Source organism: Amblyomma mixtum, chromosome 4 (genome assembly GCF_055824585.1).
Source record: "Amblyomma mixtum isolate Tamu chromosome 4, ASM5582458v1, whole genome shotgun sequence".
Lineage (NCBI taxonomy): Eukaryota > Metazoa > Arthropoda > Arachnida > Ixodida > Ixodidae > Amblyomma > Amblyomma mixtum.
The window spans coordinates 148425329-148436121 of record NC_143015.1 but is presented as its reverse complement, the minus strand read 5'-3'; the positions used below and the strand labels follow the sequence as shown (position 1 = coordinate 148436121).

General features: G+C 44.1%; 1 protein-coding gene across 1 annotated transcript; it reads left to right on the top strand.

Annotated features, from left to right (window-relative positions):
• The first annotated feature begins 4413 nt into the window (after positions 1-4413).
• On the top strand, positions 4414-10793 carry LOC149348706 (sodium-dependent glucose transporter 1A-like). Its single transcript, XM_089585883.1, has 5 exons — positions 4414-4609; positions 7418-7514; positions 7961-8087; positions 8403-8561; positions 9646-10793. Exons 1-5 carry the CDS (start codon positions 4536-4538, stop codon positions 10692-10694), a joined length of 1506 nt encoding a protein of 501 aa, XP_089442009.1. The 5' UTR covers positions 4414-4535; the 3' UTR covers positions 10695-10793.

Below are 10793 nucleotides of genomic sequence, written 5' to 3'. Positions count from 1 at the left end.
AAAGAAAATGGGCAACGATGCAGTCTATGCCGTTGGCGAAAACCTACCGTCTTCAAGCCTTCTAAAAGTGTCACAATCGCTACCACTACTACCTCAAAAAGGAGCCACGCGCCCCCTGTTTACAAGCAAGCCGCGACACAAGTTTCAGGATTAGAGCGATAGAGCATTTAGGATTAGGGGATTAAATGGTGCAGTTAACGTTCACAGGCAATGTTCCGCAAGTTTAGACATATGCCGGTTAGAGACCCACAGACTCCATCCCACCGTCATGCTGCGAGTATTATCGTAAAGCGCCTTGTGCTTAAAGTCTGCCGCCAACTTAGAGCCGTTACGTGGTGAAGATGTTTTCGCTGCATCAAAAGCCATCGACAGCGTTTTTTATCGCCACCTCCCAGCGTCAACTCAAAATCATGCACAAGCGTCTCCGAAAAGTGTCGGGTCCTGGCTTCCGCGGCGGTTCAGCGGGACTTCCATGCAAAACCACACAAGCCGATCAAACATAAGGTCATCTGGGTACCGGGGCACACGGGGGTGGCAGGAAACCAAGAGGCAGACAGGATAGCTCGAGGATATACTAACTACCGAGCATCCAACGTCAACGGCCGTGAGGAACCCCTCCCAGTACCTCAGGAATACTCGGTCATACTCAACAACTACAAAGGCAGCAGGATGCGGTGCCCACCACCGCACAAATCTTTAAACAAAGAAGAGGCTGTCACATGGAGACAACTTCAAACGGGGTCATATCCAAATCTAAACACACTAAGTAAAATTCACCCCACACTTTACGCACACAATTGTCCGTGGTGCCATGAAAAACCTACACTGTATCACATCACATGGGCATGTCAAAAAGTCGACGTCGTCCCAGTTATACCAAACCCAAGTGTGGAGCAATGGGAGGGTCTGCTCTCCAGCGACTGCCCCGATGACAAGATCGGTTTGATATGGAGTGCTCAGCTGACGGCAGCATCCAGCGGAGCCCTGGAATAGGGGCAACCGACCGTTGCGGATGGACTCATCTGACCACATAAAAAAAAAAAACACCTGTGCTAGAGCCAAATAAAGTTATCCTATCCTATCCTATCCTATCCTATTTATTGCTGGAGTCATCATATGAGCTACGTGCTCTGAGGCCTTCTGGCTCCGTTGGATTTCTGCTGCTGTAAATGTTTTCTTTTTTTACTTTCAATCCTAAGCTTTTTCTGCTGAAGCGCTTGCTGCCTTTACGGTTAGTTTCTTGAGTGAAAGGGTGAGCCCTGTGTGAACTTTGCTTTTCATGTTTTCCTGTCGTCTCACAAAAGAAACACAAAACTCTGTATAACTCAAAATGACTCTATAAATTGCTTTTATCTCCTTTTGTGTCGTTTCAAACCATAATATGCAGTTTCACTGACAAGTTAGAGAGTGCATTATATATTTTTTATGATTTTGTACAGCAGCTGTTTGCGCTGATTTATTCATGTAGTTTGTGTAAAGTCCTATTATGTGTGACTTGTTTGTGTGTGCAACAGTATGTGCAATACGTTTATGCAAAAGTGTCAAATGTTGCGCTTCTTTTTATCTTTTGTGAATACAGCTGGGAGGCACACTTTATTCTTTTGTTCTAAGATTCGTATTGTATCTGTACCGATGTGAACTGTGTCTGGTCAGAGGCCTCGTCAGGCACCACGAGCCTTTAGCTTCTGTCCCTGCAAAAAAAAAAGTAAGTGCACTGATATTTATCCCACAACAAGACGGAGGTACTAAAGGGTGAAGGCGCCCTGCCAGTCGCCTAAGCAAAGAAAGAGTATTTCTCCGTCCCTCTTCCTTGTGGTTTCACTGTTTTCTTGTTCAGTCGATCTTTGCGCAACGTCGTTGTTATAAACAAACTTCTATTTACTTTCCTGCTTTATTTCCCGAGAACTTCTACGCCATTCGGTTTTCCTGTAGCAACAGCGTTCCCTGTTGCAATCATTACTCTAAGTACAAATCTTTGTGCGTTAGTTACTGCTACATCAACTTCTCCAGAAAGCAAACAAGCTAGGGTTAAGTGTACGCCAGCTTTGAACTCACAAGGGTGCTCATATACCACTTAAAAAAAAACAGCCATTCTTCTGCGGGAAATATAGTTGGCAGAAAAAAAGTTGCCTTCTAAACTAAACACCAAAAACGTCATCCGAGTTTTCAAAACTACACACCGGAAATTCTAAATCCTGTCTATAGGGCGCGGACGGTTGCCACGGAACGACACGCATTCACTTCCAATGCATTCTGCAATTTCTATCGTGCAAGTAACGCTGTGTTCTTTTTAACGTCCCATGAAACTCTGCACAAAGAAAACCCAGAATACTATTCCAGTAGACCGCGACCGCACTTTTACGAGCTTCGTGGATGACAGCACTACTCTCACGCTAGATGTAAGACAACGGTAACAAATCCGAGGCCGCCGATATAATTGTGCCATAGATCACAGTGAATAATAGTATTGTGCCGTGTATTAAAGGTAAGAAAATTATTATTGTTCCAGAGTAAATTACTTCTTAACGTATCTTAAGGTACGTTAAGGCGTTTTTGTGAAATCAAAAATTTTGGTATCATAAAATATGACATTTAGGTTTCAATGCCCAAAGAGGCAAAGACTGCACATTTGTTATGACAGAAGTCGTCATGGAGGGATCAGGATAAATTCTGACCACTGGCTAAGGCACCTCTCGTTTTATGAGTAAGGGCCTGGTTAGGCTTTTTATTTCCAAACGCCCACAGACTGCGCCTCAATTCTACCCCACCTTTTCACACATTTAATTACTTGCACAGCCGAAGGGAACCGCAGTTAAAGACGCTATGTGATACAAGGCTTTTCTTCACTAGACATCGTAAGGTGACGTCTTTGGCGAAAGTAATACAGAGACGCAAACGGGAACCACGCAATAACTCATTCATTACGGTGATCTTATGGCGCAGTTTCGCCCTCACGGAGATGCTCAAGTTTATCGCGCTTCATTCCTTAAAATAAAGCGGTCACAGTTGCCTAACTCTTTTCGTACCTGTCGTGAAGCTGGTCTGCGTTTCTAGCATATTTATTAACATCTGCATGGCATCGATTACATTTGTCTGCAATAACTTTTCAACCCGACAGGCGCCCATCTCGAAAAAATACCTCCTAACCTTGTCTATGTTTTAAAAAGCAAAATTCTACTTCACGGCGGGCAAGCACTTCGAGGTGTGCGGTAGAATGCAAGCAATTAATATCAATGCTTGTCGCTTAGACACCACATATCCGACTTAGAAATAAACTCCTCGAATAACTTCAAAATACACCGAACATAGACGCGTGCGCACACGCACGAACTTTTGCTTTTCTGATTTGTTTTAGTTTAGTACGTGTCCACAGATCCTAAACGAAACAGCGCTGATTTAAATAAACCAGAACATCTTCAAAGTTCATTTGTTGGATTCCTCAACGTACGCTACAAAACTCCCGAAAACAAACACAGATATTTATTACGCGTTCAAATTTCCGGTTACACACTGCCGTGAAGCCGCACACTTTTAATGGATTAAGGCAAATGGGCGGTTTTCTTGTAAGCAGAGGAACTGATTCAAGCGTAATGGAAGCTTTCTTACCTTTGAGTGCTATGTTGCTGAAGCCTATTCACTCTTTAACGGGTTATGCGTTTGCTGCTGTGTTTATTTCACAACAAAAGCCATTCCAAATGTCGCCATAAAAAAAAAACCTTTGCGATTGTTTTTGCGGATAAAGTTAATTTCTAGTAAGAGTGCATTGACGCAATATTTATGAAACCTTTTCTAATAGAAATGTTTTTTCAGTGCGTGTGGCGTAGTTTTCAGGGTATGCACGCAGGAATTAAAACTCAATGACGTCACACCCAAGAAGAATCTATGGTCCTGTGATCCAAGAAAGCCAAGGCCATACTTGTCGGTGACTATACCAACGCACCGCATATAATTACTGCGCTGTTCGAGTGTCTCCACTTTGCTACCAAAAGTCCTATTTTCCATTCCACTCGTTCTCAACAAACTGTCAAAGTGGACTTTTGCGTCCGCCCATAATTAGTACTTTTGACGGGTGTTTAAAAACTTCCTAATGTAACCAGCAAGGACGTTGGAACCGCAGTCAAATATCATCATGCGACGTTCACTTTTTTTCCAGTTTATTTCTTCTTTGTGTGTTATTTACTGAATCTAATGAGGTGACCCATCCGCATAGAGTAAGCTGTGATTTCAGTTCTACCTATTCGTACTTTTCCTTTCAGGGCTGTTTTTATATGGCGCCCTTTGTATCACGCAATCATCGCGAGGCCTGCAGCAGCATTCCATGGGAGAATGACAAAATCAGCGCTCTTTCTTTTTTACTTTTCCCGCGCACCTGTTTTCGACGCTAAGGGCGTCGAGTGCGTACCTAGCCACGGTTCCACTGCACTACCGCCGCTACGACTGCTGCGACTTCTCGCATCGCCGAGAACGCGCTGGTCTTTTAACAAAAAACGAGCTGCGCGCTTCGTATCCTTCCCTCAACAGTGAAAGAGCTTAAGATGAGTGGAGATGCATCCCGCAGGGACTTCAGCAATGTGCGCTACGAGCCTCAGCCGGCTGCCGCCGGCCACAGGTGAGCAGTATAACAGTACGGAATCAATACCACGCGGATTCAAACCCAACCAAGAATCTTGTAGTGTCCCTGACCTTGAGAGTGCAGAAATGAAATAGATATTGCCACATGATATCGCACGTCCACTCGGCTTAAATACGTTAAAATCCCACCACTTCTTTTGCAGTTCGTGCTCTTCCTCCTGCTTTATTAACACGCCTATCGAGTTGTCATTCACATTGACGTGTATGAGTTGAGAGAGAGAAGATTATTTTTAATCGCCGATGCCAACAGTGTTATTGAAGCTTGCTTAGAGTTTTCTTACGCTGCTGTGACGACTGATGGAATATTGATCGCTCGGGTGCTTTTCTTAACCTCAGTAAACGCCGTTTCATGGTTCCTTTATACTTATCAAGTAACACTTGAAGTTAACTATGTCGTGGACCTTTTTGTATGTATATAAAGAACAGCAACGGCTCTATATTCTTAGGGAGGGCTGTTTTTAACAGTTGAGTTAACTTGAGAACTGCGCAAGAAGTTGATTTATGTGGCTTGAAACCAGACTAATGAGAGGTTGAGATATTGTGCTTTGATATTAATTTAGTTACGTGATGCCAACTGTTTTCTTAAAAACTGTATTAGTAACACTAATAATCGGTATCGGCCGATAATATGTCGATTTGGGACTATTCTCGTCTTTATATATGGGTGCTACTTTGGGTATTTTCAGTTCAGCAAGATTCATTTCACTATCCAGAGAATTAGTACTCTATTTAGGACGTGTGCTCCTGATATATCACTGTTATCCTTCATTACTTTAATAAGATTTTTATCCAGTTCCTTTACTTGCTTCTTTATTATTTGACTGCTGTTGCTTCCTCCATCATATTACAAAAAAAAAATTATTTTTAACCGGTCTGAGTGACTGCATACGGTAGGCGACTGGAGATAATTGGGCTGCAAGCTGTGGTCCAGTATTAGTAATGGTTTATGGTTTATGGAGGTTTAACGTCCCAAAGCGACTCAGGCTATGAGGGACGCCGTAGTGAAGGGCTCCAGAAATTTCGACCACCTGTAACGTATTCAATAAATTGATCTGCTGTTTCTTGATCAATTAGATAAGGTAACAAGTTCCCAAAACGAAGCCTCATTGCAAATGTCAGAACGATGGTAATTTCTTACATGTTTCCTTCGCATTTGAGGTGAGATATGGATAACGTTTTCATTTCATTTCCCGCGCTAAATATACTGAAGAAATTTAGAAACTCGCAAACTGCCTAAAAAAAATTATTTGCCTTTGTTTACTTTTATTTGCAATGAAATTCAATTTTTTCTTTCAGTATCCTTAAGGTTTTTGAGCTCATCCATGTTCAAACAGGTGCATACGTGTATCTCTTCGGGCTAGTCTCTAAAGAACTTTGCGATAGTGCATTATGATAAGCTATAAATACTTGGAGGACGCTGCAGTTCACCGTAAGTGTAGGACGTGATAGCAGTAAAGGGTTCCTATGGCCGCTTGGCAGTTCCCTGGCGCACAGTTTCGAAGACATCAATACTCTTGTTGCTATCACGTACTGCTTCATTACACATCATCGTTGATAACAACTGGAGACGCTAATTAGTGACCCAAATTAACTAAGCTTTCCTCTAATTCAATTCACCCAGTGTTTGTGTGAGGTGCTCGTAGAAGGTCTACATTTATCTCCACTGAACGTTCTTGACTGGTGCAGAGGTTGAGGGTCCGGCTCCCGACCCTTAAGATACCGCTTTGACTCCGCTTGACCGCCTTTTTGCTTTTCAGCGAAACTGCTTTTCTTAGTCATTAACCCCTCGACCAGTCAGGAATATCCAGCCACGCCGACACAGGGTTTTCCACCCAGCGGGCCGTTTAGCGCTCTCATTTTAATAAAACTGTGATATTCTTGTTATGTCGGTATTCTTGAAATCAGAAAAGATTATTTTCGGCTAGATTCAAATGAGAGATAGATAATCTATCTTTTATACGGCTGCCAGTAGTTATTTCGAGTAGCTATTTTCTTTTCGATTTTGAAATAAATACAGGCACATGGCCTGCTGTCAGGTTGTAAAATGTTCCGGCCTATATAACACATGTGACGTTGTTAACGGCATGATCAATTAGCCTACTGAAATTTCAAATTAGTCGAGTGGCGTCTGTAGTGACATGAATAAGGTTATAGATGTCTAAATCTAACGTGTGATTGTTAGCTTCGCTAGAGTTGTCTATATTTAAATGACTGGCAATTGTCATAGGTTTTTTTTATTACCCAAAACTGGTATAACTGATTCATTTGTCCAGAAAAAGTGAAACAAGGGAACTAGGAGGACGGTAACCGACACCGACAGTTACCCCGCAGTCAATTTTTGTGAAAATATTCCTCAATTACACGGTCACTAATATCATCATTAGGAAATACATCAAATACTCTGCTATCTTAAACATGAAATGCAACACTACCTCCTAGTTCACGTGGAACCCGTGGTAAAGACGACAGTTTGTAGCCGGTGTCGCAGGTGATTTTTTTTTCCTTGAGCCATGTTTCAGTAATAGAGATTACATCATAAACTATTTCATGGCGCGATATTTAAGCAAATGATGAGGTGTTATTTTTTCTGAAAACTGAGGAAGTTGCACTAAAATAGTGACAGCATGCCTTCATTGTTTTTTTAGGTTACTAATTTGATCAAAAGTAGAAGGCATAATAAAACAGAAGGACACATATCAGTGAGAATATAGAGCATGACTCATACTATACGACATCTGAAAACTTGTCCTCGAAGGTGAAGTTTCTCATTATCTTTTTTCTGCAGTGACTATTTCGTTTCCATGAGGACACGTTCACCTTCCACTGAACTCTGGCTCAACGTAGGCCGTACATGCAACGTCAGCCTCGGGAACCTTGGCATGGTAAGCGTCACTATGGTGCTCGATACCGACAGATTAGTCACCCCGCGCCAGTTTTGCAATCACTTGCCTGTTGTGGCTGGAATCGAATATCCCTTTTTTCCAGCCTCTTTGACGTGGTAGACGAGACAACAATCCCGATGCCTCTTGTTACAGGCATAGCGAAGAGTCCGCCTGCATTTTCGTTGTCACATTCATTGCATGTCTTTCGCACATTACACTCAAGGAGCGGCCTCATAGTCATCTCACAGCCACAGAGTCACTGCATGACTGAATCGCAGCACCCAAGACTTTCGAAAGCTCTGACAATCAGTCCTGTTACAGCCAGCACGGAAATGAGTGGAAACAACCGATTGCCAAGTGTGTTTCTCTCAGAGATTCACGAGTTTTGCTGTCTGCCATAATTAAACAAGGTCTATACAAGCTAGCGTTACGTTTTTATGACACAGGGTCTCATCGTGGCAATGACCGGTGTTTCCTTGCTGGACCTGGGAGAAATCTACAGCTCCAGCTTAGCAGCCGCCTCGCAGCTGATCACGACTCGGTGCGTCGGGAACCTGGTAGGCTCTCTTATCGGTACGTAGCCTCTACGGTGGCATTTCTTAAGTCACGTTCACGGCCCAGCCCACAGCTTGGCTTGACATACGCTAGTAACCATTCAAATTGTGGTCTCCCTGCTTCTAAAAAAGGATGCACAGTCCCGCTAGCCTTTTAAGTCTAACCCACGCACGGCACACAGCTTGGCTTGACATAAACCAGTAACTATTCCGATCACGCAAGCAAATTGTGGTCTGCCTGTTTCTGAAAAAAGTTGTTCAGACCCTTCTAGCCTTTTACGTCCCGCATGCCCACGTTTTTTGCGCCCAACCCATGTGCGTGATTCTTCCCCAGGTGGCAAGCTATACGACACGTACAACACCCAGATCATATCCATCCTGGCCATGACACTGACGTGCTTCACAGTGCTGATGATCCCTCTCAGTGGATACCTGGCGGTGGCACACATTATGGTGTTCTTCGAGGGACTCAGCTTAGGTGCTTTCGGCACAGGTGAGGGAGACACCTACGTGCAATTATTAGGTGCCAACTTCACGGTGCCCTTTTATGGAAAAGCGAAACGTCCGGGGTCGTTCAATGCCTATGACGTGATAAGCCATACTGATGTACCTACGCTAGTCGATGACCATCCTTTTGCTCTTCATTTCGAATCGTTTCCTTTATTTCTGATCTCATGTTATTTCATGCCCTTGCTCACAATTTCTTCTTCACTTAACCTTTTTACACTATGGACGACGTATTGTCTTCGGATAAGATAACTACCGCACGCCCTCAGGTCCAAGCCATCTCACCCGTGATTAACATTATCCTCAAAAAAGGTAATCACCTTAAAAGATGGTTAAAGTGTTCCGATGTTAAGGAATGCCTCTTACCAGACGGTGGAGCTCTGTGGCGGAAGAGCTGTTTATATCGTGAAAAGGGCAGAAGGTACGGTGTGCAGGGACAAGAAGAAAATTACTTGATAATTTTGGTTTCAAGGAAGAGCAGGGATGTCGTCATAGTATTGGGCAGATATACCAAGGACTTCTTCACTAAACCTTTAGCCTAAGCCGCCGCGGTGGCTCTGTGGCTATGGTGCTCGGCTGCTGACCCAAAAGACGCGGGTTCGATCCCGGCCGCGGCGGCTAGAATTTCTTTGGAGGAGAAATTCTAGAGACCCGTGTACTGTGCGATGTCAGTGCACGTTAAAGAACCCCAGGTGGTCGAAATTTCCGGAGCCCTCCACTACGGCGTCTCTCATAGCCTTAGTCGCTTTGGGACGTTAAACCCCAAAAAAACCAAACCAAACCTTTAGCCTAACTTAATCTGCTTACTTAGGATGTTTTCTTCGTGTTAATATTTCAGTGACCATCTGCGGCTTTTTCTAATTTCTGCTGTGAATTTCACTCCACGTCTCATGGAAGCCATTAGATGTGCAGCTGTTTTGTCCGTATGAACTAGACTGCCGTTCCAAAAACGGGTACATAAGCTTCACTTTTTTCTCTGTAGAACATGAAGAAGACTTATTTTGCATGTCTATTTCAAGTTTCTTTTACGAAAGAGTGAAGTGAGAGTAGTTTTCCTTTTTTTCTTGCAGGTGCAAATGTCTGGATCATGAAGATGTGGCCCCAGAACTCGAGCCCGGCGCTACAAGTTTTTCACTTGGCCTTCGGCATAGGCTGTCTAGTGGCCCCATTCATTGCGAAGCCATTCCTTTCTACGCAAGGAAACGGGGACACAAACCCTACAGCGACGACTCCAAATTTCACAGGGAACTTTACACGGGACCTACTCATCGAGCCACTAGAACCTCCAAACGCAACAATCCCAGGGGATGGTCCAAGCGAAAGCATGATTTATTACGCATTCGGAATAGCTAGTGCCTTCCAATTACTATTAGTAGCTTCCATGGCCGTGCTCTACTTCATCGACAGCACCAGCTTCAAGGCTCATAGAACGAATGCTTTAACCGGTACAGGGTCTAGCGTGCAAGATTCAGCGGAGTACACGCGCTTTTCCCGGATAACGCTAGCATTGCTATGCGCCTACGAATTCATCTACGTCGCTATAGAGTGCACAACGTCTCAGATGCTCACGGCGTTTGCTGTCAAATGCGATCTCCACTTCTCCAAGCCTTTAGCCTCTCGCCTCGTTGCCGTGTATTTCCTGTGCTTCGCTGCGAGTCGCCTAACCACTGCCCTTGTTACTGTCAAGCTGTCCGCCTTCTCCGTCTTGGTAGCATCGCATATCATTTTGGTCACAACAACTAGTGTGCTATTGGCTTGGGGTTCCAACAACGCCACAGCTTTGTGGGCTAGCAGTGCTCTAGCTGGTATTGCTCAGGGTCCTCTGAACGCAGCAGCAACAGCCTGGGTTGCGAAGCACATCAACATCAGCAACAAGATGATGTCCATTGTCGTGGTTACAGGAGGACTCGGATCTCTATCGCCTCCGCTTCTTGTGGGCCAGTTCTTGGATAGCATTCCCAATGTTTTCTTGTATGTGTGCTTCGCAGCCGTCATAGTGTCGACGGCAGTATTCCTGAGCATGTGTTTCTACCTTCGAAAAAAGCCTGTCCTACGTGGAAACGGGCAGCTTGCCCTGAAAGCGAATGATGACCAATCGGAGGAAACGCCCTATGTTTAGGAAGAAGGACGGACAGAAAGACAGAGACAGCGCGAGAGAAAAATAAAATAGAAAGAAGCAAAGAAACTAAGAAATAAAGGAAGAAAAGAAGCAGGGAAG

Excerpts from the sequence above, each read along its gene's own strand:
- LOC149348706 (XM_089585883.1), top strand. The coding sequence starts at position 4,536 with ATGAGTGGAGATGCATCCCGCAGGGACTTCAGCAATGTGCGCTACGAG. Across the intron at positions 4,610-7,417 it reads CCGGCTGCCGCCGGCCACAG|TGACTATTTCGTTTCCATGA; the intron begins GTGAGCAGTATA and ends TTTTTTCTGCAG. Across the intron at positions 7,515-7,960 it reads GCCTCGGGAACCTTGGCATG|GGTCTCATCGTGGCAATGAC; the intron begins GTAAGCGTCACT and ends TTTATGACACAG.